At 37.1% G+C, this 17,528-nt stretch overlaps 1 protein-coding gene across 1 annotated transcript in view; it reads right to left on the reverse strand.

The window, feature by feature from the left end:
* PIEZO2 (piezo type mechanosensitive ion channel component 2) overlaps positions 1-17,528 on the reverse strand; it is a 283,067-nt gene that overhangs the window by 30,075 nt on the left and 235,464 nt on the right. Inside the window, exons 32-38 of the mRNA XM_072330043.1 lie at positions 16,370-16,491; positions 15,493-15,564; positions 11,621-11,724; positions 10,087-10,185; positions 7,759-7,870; positions 6,760-6,825; positions 3,302-3,468 (exon numbers count right to left, since the gene is read on the reverse strand). Of these exons, the coding sequence (XP_072186144.1) occupies positions 3,302-3,468; positions 6,760-6,825; positions 7,759-7,870; positions 10,087-10,185; positions 11,621-11,724; positions 15,493-15,564; positions 16,370-16,491 (742 nt within the window). The remainder of the gene's footprint in view (positions 1-3,301; positions 3,469-6,759; positions 6,826-7,758; positions 7,871-10,086; positions 10,186-11,620; positions 11,725-15,492; positions 15,565-16,369; positions 16,492-17,528) is intronic.

Genomic DNA, 17,528 nt, shown 5'->3' on the forward strand with positions numbered 1-17,528 from the left:
CAGGCCTGTGATAAAGGACAAGTGCTAGGATAGCAAAAGTGCCCCACAACTGATAAAGTGATGATTCCATTTCAACTTTGTAGAGTTAAATGTAAAACTTCAGGAAATTAGACTAAAAGAAGATGCTGAGAAATAACTTCCTAACATCAAAAATATTTGAATAAAAAATATGTCCAGTATTGTCATAAGAATCATCTACCGTAAAACCAGGCTATCAACAACTGATCAAGGCATAAAGAAGTGTAACTAAACTGGCAACTGGACAAAGAAAATACTTTTTTTTTTTTTTTTTTTTTTTTTTTTTTTTTTTTTTTTTTTTGCATTTCTCTTTATTGCAGAAAAAGTCACTGACACTGTCAACAGAATAACCTGAAAATCATGGAATGGCTGGAGTGATTATTTTATAAAATATCAGACTGAGAACAAAACACTGACTGGATTGTGCTCACCAAAGAGCTCTGTAAGAAACAACAGCTGAAATGATCTTAGTGACAGAGACATAGAAGTTGATACTGATCTGAAGATTGGTGGCTTCAGGAGTGACCCCAAGTGGCACTTATAATAAATTAAGCAGCCATGAAATAAAGGAAACTATATCACTTATCCTTCAGTAAAACACTAGGGAAAACAAAATGTTTTTTCTTCTGTACAGAGAGGTAATCAGCTGGTCCTCCAAGGAGTTCTAGTGTCAGTATAAGGAGGAAAATAGCAAGGTGATAAAATTTCTAGACGAACAAAGAAAATATTTAGGATGTTCAGATGTAAAGTTGACTGAAGCAGTATTGAAGTACTTCATAAAACTAAGTACCTTGGTAAAAAACAGCAAATGAATTTTTTTTGCTAACAAAGTCAAAGAAGTGTAATGGGAAAAACAGCCTAGATAATGACAGGCTTTATGCCTAATTCTGTCAGTCTCAAAGGTCTTGGAATCTGAGTATATAGCCCCTGATAATCTTTAGTCAATATTAACTAAACACTGAAACACAACTCTTAGATCTTACTAGTAAAGGAAAACACACTTCTGTTCAAATTTGTGGCTCACCATTACCTTAAAAGTGTATATAATTCAGGTCATGCAGCCTTAATAAGGCCATATTAAATCTGGAAATACTACAAAGAAGGACAATAAAGATGACTCGTGCCATGTAAAGAGATGCTAAAGAGAACAGGACTTTGTAGCTCAGAAGAGAATGACAGGAGAGGATTCTACACAGATTTAGGAAGAGTAGTGGTAAAGTGAATACAACTCTTTTCTACAGGAGATCCCAAAGTGATGAGGAAGTAAGTTTAAAATGAACAAGAGGAAGTCCACACAGTATGGAATCACAGTACAGCTTTATTGTAGGATCTTCTGGAAACCAACAGTAAAAAGCTGATTAAAAAGCCAAGCACCAAGAATACAGATTCTTTGCTACTATTATGGTATAATCTCTGGTTTGTGACTATTCATTGCTACATACTGTCACAATTGCTAGAGAAGAGAAAGGTTTACTCTGAGTATGCCATGTCTGTCTGTTCCCTCCCTCCCTCCCTCCCTCCCTCCCTCCCTCCCTCCCTCCCTCCCTCCCTCCCTCCCTCCCTCCCTTCCTTCCTTCCTTCCTTCCTTCCTTCCTTCCTTCCTTCCTTCCTTCCTTCCTTCCTTCCTTCCTTCCTTCCTTCCTTCCTTCCTTCCTTCCTTCCTTCCTTCCTTCCTTCCTTCCTTCCTTCCTTCCTTCCTTCCTTCCTTCCTTCCTTCCTTCCTTCCTTCTTCTCTTTTTCTTTTCTTTCTCTTTCCCTCTTTCTCTCTTTCTTTCTATAGTCATTAACCATCCAACACTAGACATCTTGGGGAAAATAATCATAAATATACATTAACACTGAAGCAGCCCTCTCTTCTTGGCTCTGTATTTTATGACAGACAGTACAGGTTTTCTCCTGGCCAGGAAAGCCTGTTTCTTGAACTTCCTGGGGTCATGGGCAGCCTGCTTATCATGCCAGCAGACACTGACTGTGGGTAGGCAGCAAGGGGCTTTATTATGGTCAAAGATACTAATGTGCTTATGATGCTTTTGAACTTTTTCATGTCTGAGATCATCTGCAGCTTATAAGAACTGAAAAGAACTAAAAATGAGACTTCCATGCCAAGTTTCCAGAAATAGTTGGGTAGGTAGTGACCTAAGTAAAAATACCTGCACTGAAAATGAGAGCTTTATACTACTGCAGGGTAATACCTACTTGCATTTTGAAGATCTGTACACATTTCTAGCTACACTGTTAATGTTTATCATTGATAATAATGTCTTTTACTAATGTATCACTAGTCTTTGGGGGACCACATATCTCCACTGTGAATGAAGAAAATTATGCTTGCAGGTTGTCAGTCATTTCCAAGGCAACGTGGCCCACAAAAAGCATGAAATATGAAGTCTGAGGTAGTTTCTTAGCTGTTTAAAATGCCATGCTTGCTCCTCTCTACTTGAATCTATCATGCCTCCTCAAAACCAGACTTTATCACAGGAGACTTTCAGCCAAATCTTATATCAACCTTTCAAACAATTATATCAGCACAAGAAGGACATGGAGGTACTGGAGCAGGTCCAGAGAAGGGCAACGAGGCTCGTTAAGGGCTTGGAGAATCAGCTCTATGAGGAGAGACTAAGGAAGCTGGGGCTGTTTAGTCTGAAGAAGAGGAGGCTGAGGGGAGACCTTACTGCCATCTTCCAGTACCTGAAAGGTTCTTACAGTGAGAGTGGGGCAGGTCTCTTCTCACTAGTGACATGTGACAGGACGAGGGGAAATGGCCTCAAGTTGCGCCAGGGCAAGTTTAGGTTGGATATTGGAAGGAACTTCTTTACAGAAAGGGTGGTTAGGTACTGGAATGGGCTCCCCAAGGAGGTGGTTGAATCGCCATCCCTGGATGTGTTTAAGAGCCGTTTGGATGTGGTACTCAGGGATATGATTTAGCAGAGGTTTGTTGTTGTGGTGTTGTTTCATGGTTGTTTTTTAAGAGATAGGCTACTGGTTAGGCTGCGGTTGGACTTGATGATCTTCAAGGTCTTTTCCAACCTGAGTAATTCTATGATTCTATGATTCTATTTTTCCAGACATTTGCTTTGCATCCAGGTAATAAATCAAGTGATTTATTATTTAAATATTAATAAAATAACAAGCAGTAGAAGATTCCCAGTGTATTTTTAAAATGTGCACTTAAGTGATGTTTTTACAATTATTCTCTTTAACACTGTTGACCTGAAAAGACAATCTTTGATTTTTCACTGGGCTGAAAATGGCATTAACAGAAGAAAAAGGCCAAAGGCGTTACCTTCTTAATCTCCCTGGTCAGCATACAACGTTCGATTCTCAGCACAGTAGAGATATCGATGTGTTCTCTTGAGATGGAATTAAGCCAAGCTGTAAAACTGTCTAGTGTTGCCAGAAAAAGGACCCAAGTGAACTTCAAAATATTAAATATCCTCTTGATGATGTTATCTAAGGGGGAGGGAAAGCAAAAGAAAGTTAATGAATGCAAATGTCTTTTGCTGCATTACTGCTTGGAGTTAGTTTCAATTTTCCTTGATTGTCTAATAATAGTCCAAGCTGTGAGATCTTGTCATAGTAAGGAATCTCCGAAGATGGCTGGAGGCCTTTTGGCTGTCTGGGCCATTTTCCTGCCTGCATGTCTAAGCTTATCATCTGGAATCCCTTTTCCATCCCAGAACTTCATGATCCTGCAATCTTCAGTCATATGAGTAGTCCCTGATCTTAGACACCATATGTGCAGGTCTGCAGAAGTGAAACCCAAAGATTTGGGCATCTCCTGAGAGCTGTTCAACATCTCCAGTTCCAGTGTTCTTAACAGCTGTTCCTCCAGCCCTTGACTATTTACTCATGTGCTTTTTCTTTATGCCTGGAACCAGACTTCTGTGATTGAACCTTGCTTAGCTCGATTTGAATGTCCAACCTGCTTAAATAGTCTTTGAATCCCTCCCAGTTTTCCAACCACCTGAACACATCTTTTCATTTTTACTCTTTCTAAAGCTTCTCATTTTTAAAATAGATTGCATCATATCATCTGCAATCTCAGATCAACTAGTTCAATGAGCACTAATCACATGAGGCATTTACAAAACATTACTCTTGCACTGTTTTGCCAAAATGGTACGCTTTTCCATGAGCAATGCTTATGAATTTGTACCAGCAAGAGTAGCTTTCTTTTGCTCAAGGCAGTAAACTCAATTTTTCATTTCAGCAATTCCTATAACATTATTAACTGGACTTAAAAAGCAGCAGTTTCAACTTATTTTTCTCTTATTCCCCAGAACATACACAACTCTCCTGTTTTTACACAGTGTTACACAAGAGTTGAAAATTTTCTTTCCAATCCACTGAATGTTCCAGAGCCACTAGTCCCTCCTAGGTTGAAAATCCCAAGGCACCAGGCATATAGATAACTTTGAGAGTAAGCAGACAAAGAGACAACAGAAAACTGCAAAAAATCCACCATGCAAGAACAAAATGCTTCAGGTAGATACTAAGGAGCCAACAGAAGCACCAAAGCATGATGAACCTCAGTTCTTAACTGAACCACAAGATGGCAAGCAACACGCTTTAGAGAGCACATTCACTCCTTACAAAGAATGCCAGGCTAATAATGTATAAGATTTCCTGTGGAGGAACATGCACTTATCTCTAGGTGTTCAGGCAGTGTTGTGTGAACATATGCATTGACAATACAATAGTGGTACATTACAGTAAAGTGGCTGCTCAAATTGCAGCACATCCCATTTACCTGAGCAATGTCATTTAACCAGCCCAGTATCTCTGAACAGAGAAGTTTTTGTGTCCACGCCATTATTCCAATAACATTTTGCAGGTTTTTTTTTTTGTTTGTTTGTTTTTGGTTTTGTTTTTTTGTTTGTTTGTTTGTTTTTCCAGATCGTTTCTGTATCAGTTAAAATTAGGAAGATCTTTTGTTTTATCCAGTTAAATTTTCTTCACAAACAGTTTAATATACATATCTTGAAGCAACAAAAAATCTTTTCATCATAAAATAAAGGTAAAGGTCTTTCTGCTCATAGAAACGTTCATTTTCTTTGAATTCCAGTTGTAATATTATGAATAATTACAAATAAAATTTGGCAGTCATACACAGAAACCTACAATATATCATCTGCCTTTTTAACCCACACCATTATATAATTTCTCCTACTGACTTCAGGAGGTTCACAGCTCTCAGGTTAAAATAATCATCTTTACAGCTGATTACCACTGGTGTGCCATAGTCTCACAACAGCGCTTGGCCAAGCATTTCCATTCTAAGCTGAAAGGTCATTTTTCTCTCTGGGACGGAGGTGATTTAATATACATTTTTAATGATGCTGTTCTGGCAGCTTTGATGTTCTCTGAAACTTTTTAAAAATAATCTTTTAGGGATCGATTGCATCTAGATCTCTTCAAAAAGGGAAACAAATGTTTATTTTCTGCAGAGATTGATATTTTAACTTAAAGGGTCAAATGCAGAGATGGTTTCTCTCTGTCTAAAAGTATGAGGCAGAATTTCATCCAAGGTTAATAAAGACATAACAATTACTTCCTAATTTTGTCAACTGTCTTCTTTACTACTTGTTACCTAGTAATGGTTACTGCACATTAAATTGACCACTTCCAATAGAAATTAATTACCAACCTCATTTCCTTTCCCTAACTCCTTTCTAGCACCAACTGCTTCCCTGGGGATGCATTCAAGCAATTCACTTTCATGCTTTAACACAGGTGACCAGAAGAAAGTAACAAAAAATAAAGACTTCAAAACACCATCAGAAAACCCTGCTAGAAAGAAATGGTATTTCATTTTCATTTATCCTAACATGGTGTGGCTCACCCAGAGACAGAATTCTAACTGGGACTCTGGAAAGTGATTCCAAACAGAAGAAAAATAGTTTTCTAATCAAAGTGAGTGTCTTTTCTTCTTTTACAGCAATTAGAAACTAAGAACCAAGCTTTGAGTTATGATCTATTGCACTTCATTGTAGGAGAACTGTCAACATGGGCAAGATCTGGAAAGTTGCTGACATTTCTGCTATGTGAAGCATCTTCAGATCTGAGAAGGGGTAAGATTGCGAAAATATCATTGTTTTAGAGGAACTATTTGCACCTTGTTAAAGCATTACCTTATCACTGCTAAAATATAGAGAAAAATTGCAAAGTCAGTGTGCCAATAATAAAACTTCAGATCCTCAAAAGCAATGGAGAGGGCAACACACAACTGAATACCCAGCAAGGTGGCAGAGCCACCATCCCTGGAGGTGCTCAATAAAACAATATTGTACTGAGGGATACGGTTTAGTAGAACATACTGGTGGTAACAGGACAGTTGGACAGGATGATATCAGAGTTCTTTTCCAGCCTTAATGATTCCATGATTCATTGATTCCATAATGCAATCAAGATTTGAAGCTAAGCTTGGGAGTAAGATGTCTGTAAGAAAAATGCATTGCAAGTGATCCAGTTTGAAGTGTACTGATCCTGCAAGTGTATTTATTAAAATGTAGAAGGGATAAGTGCAGTAATTTGTATTCCAGAAGTAAGATCCTATGCTCAAGACTTGTAAATCTGACAATAGGAAATATGGAAGCTGCTAGTTCTCCTTATGCAGATAAGAATGGATTTGCCAGCTTTTATGCTAGCCTGGGATCTCTGCAATGATGTCTCTGTGATCTACTGCTTATCCCACTACTCACAACTGCACTATAGCAGCAGGGAAAACTTTTTCCTTCATACCTGGGCCATCAGACTTCTTCTTGACAGGTTCTTCTTCACTGTCTTCACAATCTGCATCAGTACTTCCTGTTGAAAGCAGTGAGTGAAACAATGAAGGTTATGTCTACTGAAGTTCAGGTGTACACCCCATTTCAAGTTAGAAAGTGCTCCTGTTACTTAGTAGAAGTGACTTTCTCTCACTACTGTGAGGGAAAGCAGATCTCCATTTCTTAAGGACTCAGTTAAGTGGACTACCCTGTTGGTGAAGGTGTTCACAGATGACCACTCCTCTCTTGCAATTTCTAGTATCATTTTCTTATACTATGTTGTCTGCTGAGCAAAAAACATCTGCTGCATAGTAACCCAGAACTGCAGCTACAGCTTCACTGACAATTGTCAAAATGTAACATTTCTGACAGGTACAGATGACAAATGGAGGAACAGCCCTTCTGATTCAGCCTGAATGGGCCCTCCTCTTCCCATCTTTAAAATTCTGAATTCTTTTCTTGTTTAAAAAGGAGCAAATACTGAAGAGATATGAATCCCTTATCAACTGTTATTTATTTATTTATTTATTTTCAGTGGCACACATGATTTTAAAGTGCTGGTAAATATTAGCACCTGTATGTTTTCCTTTTGATATCTGCTGAATTCATTGTGAATTTAGGGGTGCCTGGATATTTGGGCTCCTTACTGTCTTCCATGGAAATCACATGCATCTGTCTCCTGTCCTTTATCTCATCTAATGCATACTGTGTAGAGGAAAAGGATGTATCTTGACTGGCCTTGTAATGGGCTGGAGCAGGGAAAGCCAGCCAGCCAGCCTGAAGTTAATTCATTTCTCCATAAAGAAATGGCTACAGACCAGTAAAGGTATGTTACAGCAGAAGTCCTTTTCCAATTTCTATCTAGAATGGAGAGCATTTGTCCTCTAAAAATCAGCTGCGTTTCTTTACCATGAATAACAAGCAGTACAGCTAACACGTGGTTATGCTTTTCACAACACAGAAGTGTACATACCATCCCCATATACTTTACGCCTTCGCTTCTCCTCTTTTTGAAAACTTTTCTTTTCTTTGCGCCTCTGCCGTAGTGCAGTTTTAGGATCAGTAATCCAGGCCTGATAAACAAACTGGAAGGAACAAACTCATTTATTTTCAAGTTCTTGATGTTCTGAGAGTAAGCCATAGAAAAAGCCATAAGCAGGACTACAGAATTTGAGTAAGCACATTCAGATCTGCAGGGGTAAGCAAACATTTTGAATCCCAAACCAAACACCTCTCCTGTGGATCTGCCGAGTTTTCATGTGCTATTTTTGCTAGCATAAAACCAAATGTGAAAACACTTGTGGGTGAACCGAGTTTCATTAGAACCCACAAAAATTCATGCTCTGAACTCTGGGAATTAATACCCTGTTGTGTATATGGGCTCCTTTACCTGAGTCGTTTCATTTTATATGTCTTCTTTATCATTTTGCAGGCACGATGCAGAGCAATGTAAACTTTAAGAGCTGCCATTGACCAACTAGAGCATCAAAAGATGCTGCAGCTTTTTAGTTCAGGTATTTGTGCTTGTATGTTTGTTATACTGTAACAGCACTTGAGAATTCTGTACAGCACTTGAGAATTCCTCAAATTTCCTCCTCAATTTGGGAATGGCTCCCTTTGTTGCCTCACATGAGTCACTCACCAACTCTTCTGCTACTGCTTTTTTTCCAGTTGAAAAATGGAGACAGTGATACTTACATAAATCAAGGGTATCTAATGGGACCAAATCCTGCTCACAGCACTCAGATCAACAGTCTGTTGACCTGTATGATTACATTACGCATGGAATTGATCCAAAATATTTATTAATGCTCTAGGCATGAATATATATATATATATACATATATATATATAAAGAAGTTACCAAGAACTAACTTGTTGAACAGTTCTGCTCAAGTTGTGAGGGAAGGCTAAAGAAAAAAAAGCAGTAACACTTTTATATAATTTTTTCCATTCAGCCTAAAATGTGAAGAACAGAAACTGAAATAACAGAATCTTCTTTTCAGACACTTAGGACAAAAATTGTTCTTTAGTTCTTGTTACAGTTTTCATTTGAAAATGAAAATCACCTTTGATTGGCACTGCACTATTTTCTATTTCTAAACAACATGGACTAAAACAGAGATAGGACAGGGAGGCCCACAGGTACATGCACGAGGGTGAAAATAAAGCACTGCAATCAAATAGCTCTATTAATTCACCAGACAAACATGCACAGAGTGACAGAAACACATGTGTATCTCAGAGAAGCTGGAGCTGCCCCTTACAGGACACAACAGTAAGTGGCTATTTGGATTATTTGTATTTTTAAAATTAGCATATACAAATTATTTTGGAATATTAAAAGCAATTTTTTAAACTGTCGATCTGACTCTTATTGAACATAAAGAGAAAAATACTTTGTTGTTTTTGGTGCATGTGCACGATCATGGAGAGGAAATCATTTTGTTACTGTTGATAAGAATGCCCTCGTCCAAATCTCTCAAGATCTGTGTATTTATTTTAATAAAACAAAACAAGAACCAAATGCATGGGATCAGTTCCTCTTTCCTTCGTAATAGGTGCTTGTCAATGAAGGCGATCTGAGGGAATGGTGATCCTTAAGTGCAGTAGCAACACATTATTCACTGAAAATTAAAAACACAACATCTCCAATTGAACAGCTGGTTGAGATGGTGTATGCTACCCACAGTCACAGTATGAATAAAGATATCAGAGATAAAAGGAAGATTTGGAAGAGGGTAGGAGATTAGAATGAAGAAAATGTATTTGATAAAAAATGTATTTATTTACACATTTATGTTCAACATTTTAAGAGCTGGCAGGTATATTTAAGTTTTAACTGCTAGCCAAAGCTAGGAAATCATACATGTCTTCAAGGAGGATGTGAAAATTTACAAATCTCTTTTATGACTATGAAGCCAGAAAAGTTGTCAGATCATAACTTGGTGCATCAATATGTGTCTTTCATAAACTTTTTACCAGCTTTCTGAGATCAATTGCCATGGGGTCCATAAGAAGCATGCAATTGGATGTGACCATCTTATACAACAGTATCAGAAGAAATCAAGAATTTGGGTCTGCATTTTCTCTCCAGGGCTGCAATTAAGGCAAGACAGACTGCTTCTCTTGTCACTATACCACTCCAAAAGTAAGAAATGTATTGCATTTAGTAGGAATGAAGATTTAACTTCCATTACTTCTTGTATCATTTACATTAGAGGAAAAATGCAGACAAGAACAGAGATGTATGTTACTCCAGGATGGGTCACATATTGAGCACTCACAAAATGTCAAGTACCTTAGCTGCTTTGATTAAATACTGAAGAATAGTTTTGGGTAGTTTAATGACAGACTTTGGCAAGGCTAAAATGGCTGAAGCAAATTTTCCAATAGCTCTCTATAAAGAAGGACAAAGCAAGAGCAATTAGTAGAAAATGAGAAGGTATTAATAGAACATATCTATTGCATGATCGTATCCAGATTATTTAGAAAGTATTTACATCCACTGACTCCAGTACGGAAAAAAGATCACATGTGATGTCTACAATACCTGCATTATCTAACAAATAAAATCTTAAAATCTTCCCTCGAGCAGACTATTGCAAACTATTTGCACTGAAAAATGAAAATAATTAAAGTAATTCTTCAGCAGACTGTGCCTCAGAATAAGATCACTTTGCTAGTATTAAGACCACATGCATTGTGATGGAAGGCATATGAAGTGTAGATGATCTAATGATGAACAAATTTTCATAAACAAACACAATATTATTTTCCAGACAACTTGTCTCCTGCATGAAGCCACTCAACATCTTTATGTTTAACATACTTCAGAACTGATCACTGGTCATGGAGGAAACTGCCTGCCTTTCCTTGGGCTGGGCTTTTGGTAATGCATCAGTTCTGGAGCAAATTAAGCTTGTAAATGTGTGGAAAGGTATATCCACAAGAAGTTACTTGTTTCCTTGAGATTTTACAGTTGAGAACCAAAAACATTTACAGTACCTCTGAAATTCTTCAACAGCTAAAATTTCAGTTTTATAAAGATTAAAGCAATCTTATGTACATGAGTGTTTCACTGACTTTTTCATCTAGGTCCTTAATTTAAGTCAGTGTGTACAATAATTGATGCTACAAAGATCAAGCAGTCTACTAATAGGAATCCAGTTAGGAAACTTCAGCTACGCTTTTATCACTATATCTTCTTACTTAACACAGTCTATCACTTAAAATGAAATATGTTAAATAACACTATCCTGTAAAAGAAATGAGGATGTTGTGGTTGCTTTTTATATTATAAGGCTCTTTATAACCCAAGGATATATTTTTCTGGTTCATTAACGTGTTACTAATAAAAAAACAAAAAAACACAAAAACAAAACTGTTTTTAAAGTATGTTTTGTTTTGTTTTGTTTTTGTTTTTGTTTTTTTCCATGAGAAATTGTTTATTTTTGTGTGATTTCTTCATGGAATGATAGCATTAACTCAAAACCAGAAAATCACTAAATCATTCTATAGCAGGAAAGACAGCCTCCTTGCTTGTCTATATAGCAGTACAGAAGAATAAAGCTCAGATTCGGAAGCTTTGTTTTTGATTTTTGTTTTCCTCTGGCAGAAGTGAGTGAAGATATGATTTCATTACAGTTATTGTAGGAAATTGGCAATGCTTAAAACAAGTAAAACTGCATTTTAAATTGGCAAGAAATTTCATTTCCAATACTTTTCAGATGTACTTTATATGTACTAGCTGCTAGAACATACCAGCCTGTGTTAAGAGAAACCTAAATTGTTTTTATCAACTGTCAGCTACCAAGGAAATCGCACAAAAGTACCTGAAATGCAGATTTTTTTCGAGGCTCTTCCTCTTCTTTTTTCTCTTCTTCCTCTTCCTCTTCACTGTCCGTCTCAAACAAATAATAATTTCCACTTCTGACCACTAAGTGAAACAAAATATTTTCTTATTTTTCTGAAAAGTTCTATTCTGAACTGCCCCAAGACCTATAAACGGCCAAACAGTCATTTATGAACTCATAATCAGGAGAGATGTAAATATAGAAGAGATGAATAGGTCTCAGATAAATTATCTGATGTTAGTCTGTGACACTTTTGGGCATGGAAGAGAACTATACAAGAACTAAGGAAAGACCGTGAGAAGAAAAGATAAGGAAATAGCTTGACGTTTATCAAGTTACAAGGCACATTTTTTAGAAACAAATGGCAGTTTAGTATGAATGAGTTCAGAAGTGAAGGTTATTTGAGGGAGTCAAAAGAGCCCAGCAGATAAATAAATTAATTTACATAAACAGTACCACTGGACAAAAAATAAAGAAAAGCTCTTTAAAATGCTCAGACATCCTTCAATCTATGGGATGGAATAAGTTAATGCTTTCTTCAGACTTTTAAGTTTTGGTGAGGTAATGGAAAACCTTGGTTTGCTTAGAACAGATCACTTGGATTCTATGAATGTGAACACAAATGAGTTTCAATTTTTTGCCCATGGATTCAGAAAGATTCTGAAACCTTGATACAATAAAGATGCACAATGACTAAGCTAGGCCTTATATCCTTGAACAGAAGCAATGTTTTTGTTTCTCAGATGGTAACAGGCCTATAGGAATAAACAAGGGAAACAAAAGAACCAAAAAATAAGATAATGAGCAAGAGAAAAATCAAAATCACAGCATTACATTCAGCAGTGAAGACTGGTAAATAATTTCTGCATTTAAGCTGAAATATTTAAAGGAACAGTTACTCAGATGAAGAGTCACACAGTTTGGGTATATGGAGCAATACATACTTATATCAAGAAGTGTGTTTAACCCACATTACAGGCCTCCGGAAAACTGACAATAGCTTCAATTCTATTCAATCATACCTTGAATTCTACAGAGATGCTCTGTACATAGGTGGTCATACAAAATGACAGTAGAAACCTCAGGGTATACACACTGTGAAATTTGCCAGACCTCCATTAGGTCATAATTTCAACTTCTAAAATTCCCTCACAGACAAAATCATGTGCCTCGTTATGGCTTTGTAACACCTCTAAAAGCCTTGCAGAGGAACAGAGACTTCAGCAGTTCTAATTGTTGAACTGAGCTTAGAAGTCTGGAAATTTCTTGGGTCAAATAAGTTAATCATTTTGCACAAGGCCTTCTAAGAAAGCCTGCTTAAAGTACACAGAGGATATAAATGTATTTCAAGAACCAGTAGTCTGCAGTTCTCTTCCATAAAAGAAGTGTCTCATAAATAGCAACAGAAACTGTCCACACAGAAGATCAGCAGGATAAGGTCTGGCAACTAGGAGAAACCTACACCACCATGCAGCTGTGAACAGCCTCAGAGCAGCACCTGGTCAAAACTGAAAGGCCCGAGCTGGCAGAAAACAGATCAGAAAGGATCTCCCTCCAAAATTTTTCAGTTAAAGTATATCTAAGGGTACACCATGATATAGCAATTACACCCATTTTACAACTAAAGAGGGAGGTATGATTGAATAGCAATAATGCACTCTTGCACACATCAAAGTGGAATAAGTTGTGTGTCAGTCACCTGCAGGGATTATTACAGTGTCCAAACTACAATGATAAAATAATTAATAGCTAGATTGGATTCAGGGCCCCTCTTCCTACTGCAGAATGAGATTTTCTCATACTGAGAAAAGGTTACTTGCAGGCTTTGTGGAACAAGATGGAGGAGGCAGGAGGTGAGTCTTGCAGGTAAAGTCACATAACATTAGCATCTGTTTGCACCCAGAGGGAAAGAACTCCCCAGGACAGCTGCAAACTCCATTTCTTCTGCTTGGTCAGACACAACTCTGAACCCCAGGAGAAGCTGAGGACCTCTAAGCATGTGGCCCTAGCTCCTGCTGATCTTTGTGGGGCTCCATATCTGATCCACAAGCACTAAGAACTCAGAGACTGTAATTGAGAAAAGCCTCATACATATTTTTCATCTTTTCCACTCAGAATCAAATTCATGACTGCATTTTTATTCCAATGAATGTCAAATGAGGTATCTTTCTGTTGAATAAACTAAAATAAGTGGTATAAGAATGAAAACAGCAATCTAAATTGAACATCAGAACTGGGATAAAACTTTGAGCTTTAGCAACCTCAACAGCATATATACAGCCACAACACCATTTACTATGAAAAACGGCCACTGGAAAACACTGCAGGGTTACAGCACAGTGTTTCAAAAGGATAGATGGGGAACAATATGTGAGAAATATCATTCTATTTTGTTTGTAAACTTGCAGACACCTACTGCAAGTGCCACATTTCGATGAGCAGGGAAGCAAGGCACATGGCAGGTAATCACTATATGTAGGATCAGGGTCTATGATGTTTCCCACAAGGTTTTGCATTATTGCAGTAAATAATTTCAAGGTTGCTCACTGTTTAAATACCAAAACATAAGTTGCCACCTAAATTAAATAATGAGGGTGAAAAAAGTAAAAGCCAATGTCAGTGTCTCTCTGAGCAGTTCTTCTCTCTACAAAACCAGTGGTGAATAAACAAGAGACCATATCCCATTCCTTCAAAATCACTGTAAGTTGGAATTCTACAGCAAAAATTCACAAACTAGAGTTTTAATCTGTTTTGTCATTATTGTTCTTAGTGAAAACTGCAGGAAAATAAGTTTGTTTTCACAAGACTTTTGAAAAGGGATAGGTCTCTCTAAAGTGGCATCGTGCCCTTTAGAAAAAATAAAAATAGAGACATAGTTTTATTTGTGACTTGATAGAAATAATCATCCAATATTCTGTTATACACTGTTGGCAAATATATATGCTGGAGATATAAACAAATATACAAACATAAATTAAGGAATCTGTAGATGTGTGAAATTATTACTAGGAGTAACTATCCATAAAGTAAATGACGAGGCACTATACAGACATTTATACTTAACTCTTGTCAGTGCTATATATCTAAATATTTTTAGAATCTTAGAACGTACTGAGTAGTTTATATCTGATTTTCTTGAACAAAGATCCATCAGGACATGAGATCTGAGACTGTAGTCTACTCAGTTATCTTCTATTTCACCCAATGAACAGTGTACAGAAGAACTCCACTATCTGCTTGGACTGGGATGGAAATACATTAGAATACCACAATGAAACAGTGATACGAGAATAATCATTCCCTGTGCACATAGTTTTGCTCCCAAATAAACACAAAAAAAATATGTAAATAACAATATCAGAGATACTCAGCTGAGCTCTGTGCCACATGATGTGGGAGCAGTCTAGCTGTCTTACTGTGGTATTCATATTTCTACAGCTGACCACAGAATCACTGAAGGACCACAGAAAAGACCTATGATGTGTGCATATGACAACAAAATTATCAGACCTTCACATTCATATGGTTAAGTATATTTTACCTTGCAGTAGGCGAGAGCTAACACTTTTGAGGCCGAAATTTTTGGTACTGATTTGACATCTTTCTAAAAATGCCCAAAATGTCATAAGCTATGATTTCAACATAAAAATAAATAAATAAATGTCAAAATATAGTTAACCTTCCTATTTGAATATTTGGAAGTAGAAATTATTTGCAAAAATAGACAAGACTTCTATCAAGTCACAATCATAAAATCAGGCATAAAACAAACAGGTCAGGGAATGCCTTCATTCTGGTCAAGGATATAAGGGTTAAATCCACATATTTGTAAAATGATTGAGAAAACCTACTGGAAGCATGATCAACCCAAGGCCGCCACCACAGCTTTTTTTTGCCCTTGGCTTTGTCTTTGTCTGCTTCTCCTAAAATGAAATATGTCCAAATATTAATTTTACAAAATGAGAAACGTTATATTATACTGATTAATCACTTTTCATTTCTCTCAAAAGAATAAAAATTCATGAGTACATCAGATGTTAGTTCTAATGAATGTATTCAGTATAGAAGTCATTTAGAAGCATGACTACCCCTCACAAATACTCTAGGTTATGCAGCAGTTTGAACAGAAATTTATGCTAAAACAGCTTAAAGTTCAGTTTTGTGTTTTAAAACATACAGTCACACTTCACTGTTATAACAATGAATAATCTTCTCTTAAATCCCTCTGAATTTCAGGCGCCAAAATTTTAGATACAGAAAATGTTGATCCTAAGTCAGTGCTGGAAATGTGAACTAGATAGATATCATTTATCCATTCCCACATTTTAAACAACATTAAGAAAGCATACAAATATTTCAACAACTGAAAAAAAGCCTCACAGCATCCAAAAAATCTTGCTGGAAAAATGTGAATTCCATCTCTTTGTAGCACTGTGGTTTATACACAATAATTTTGCTCAAAACAAACCTCTGCTGCTATTCGGCATTTTGCCAACAGCCTGAAGTTAACCAAGAGTAATGTCCAAGCAAACTATTTTTCCTATGTCTTCTTGTAATGCAAAATCTCAGATTTTTTTGCTAAATTAAGCTCCAAAATGTTACTGAGCTATCAACCTTGTACCAAGATGAACAATATGAAGAACGATTTCTCACTTGCCCAACATTTCTATTGTCTGTTAGGTCCTGAGTGCTCAATTGCAGTTATGGTATGACAATGGCTAATGGTACCTTCATCATCTTCTTCCGAAACCTTCCGAATTTCAGGTCCCTCTGTGGAATCCTGAGTCATGCTTAGCATCCTCTCTTTACCCTTTTTATATTTTTGCTGCCTGGCTTTGATGCGATCCATTCTAGCAAAAGGAAGAACCTTATTATATTCTGGTCTTCACCCCTTTCAACCCACTCTGAAAAAGAGCTGTTAAAATTTATTCATACGCACACAAACAGTTCTACTAGAAGGGTCCATTACATACTGTCACTAAATCTTGCCTTTAAGAACAGGGAAATAAAGACTCCGAAGAGGCTGGCTGGAAGGGTCAAGCCTGCAGGTTCACCCATGGATACGGTCAAAACTGAGTTGCCTGCTACCACATGATGGTTCTACCTACTCCCCTTCAACTACCCTCCAGTTACTGGAAAATGAAAGAATTGCTGCCAGGAGCTACAATGTAGCAAATAAAGCTCTGAGAAAAGAGGACTCCCGTCTAATTCAGTGGTTTTCCTGAAACTTGCCACTCAGTCAGGAATGGGGCTGTTCCTGCACAACTTGTGCTACATCCATTGTCACCCATAATACTCTCATGTGTCCTATATATCTGTAACTACAGGAGGCTTAAACTGGTTCAGTTGTGTTCAGATGCAGGCAGACCTCAAATTTTCCTTCTTGCAACCGTTTAAACAGCATAATCTGGTCTTTTAAGTCCTTTAAGTTGTCACATTTTAGAAAGCAGTAGTAAGGAAAATGAAATCAACAATAACAGATCATTGCAAAACAATTTGAACTTGAAACAAAACATTATTTTTAATAAAATTATCTGAATGCATTTTGATCGCTGATCTATCTATATGTTAAAGACATACCACTGACTGAACAGTGAGCATTACTGAATGAATTTAAACAATCCTCCACTGTTGAAGATACCACAAATATATACTAGTGATTCTTATAGAAACATAAATTAGCTTTGGAGATGTATGCAGTACCATCTCCTTGATCTTAAACTGTGTGGAACTAACAGAAAAGAATGATTTCTGAGAAAGGCACATGTCCCCAACTATGAAAAGGTTGATTCAAGCACACCACAGTATCAGCAATAGCCCAGTGCATCTGGTGGGAAACCCCAAATGAACCAGCAGGGAGCACGGACCCTGCAGCCTTCTGGTCTTT

Source organism: Excalfactoria chinensis, chromosome 2 (assembly GCF_039878825.1).
Source record: "Excalfactoria chinensis isolate bCotChi1 chromosome 2, bCotChi1.hap2, whole genome shotgun sequence".
Classification (NCBI taxonomy): Eukaryota; Metazoa; Chordata; class Aves; order Galliformes; family Phasianidae; genus Excalfactoria; species Excalfactoria chinensis.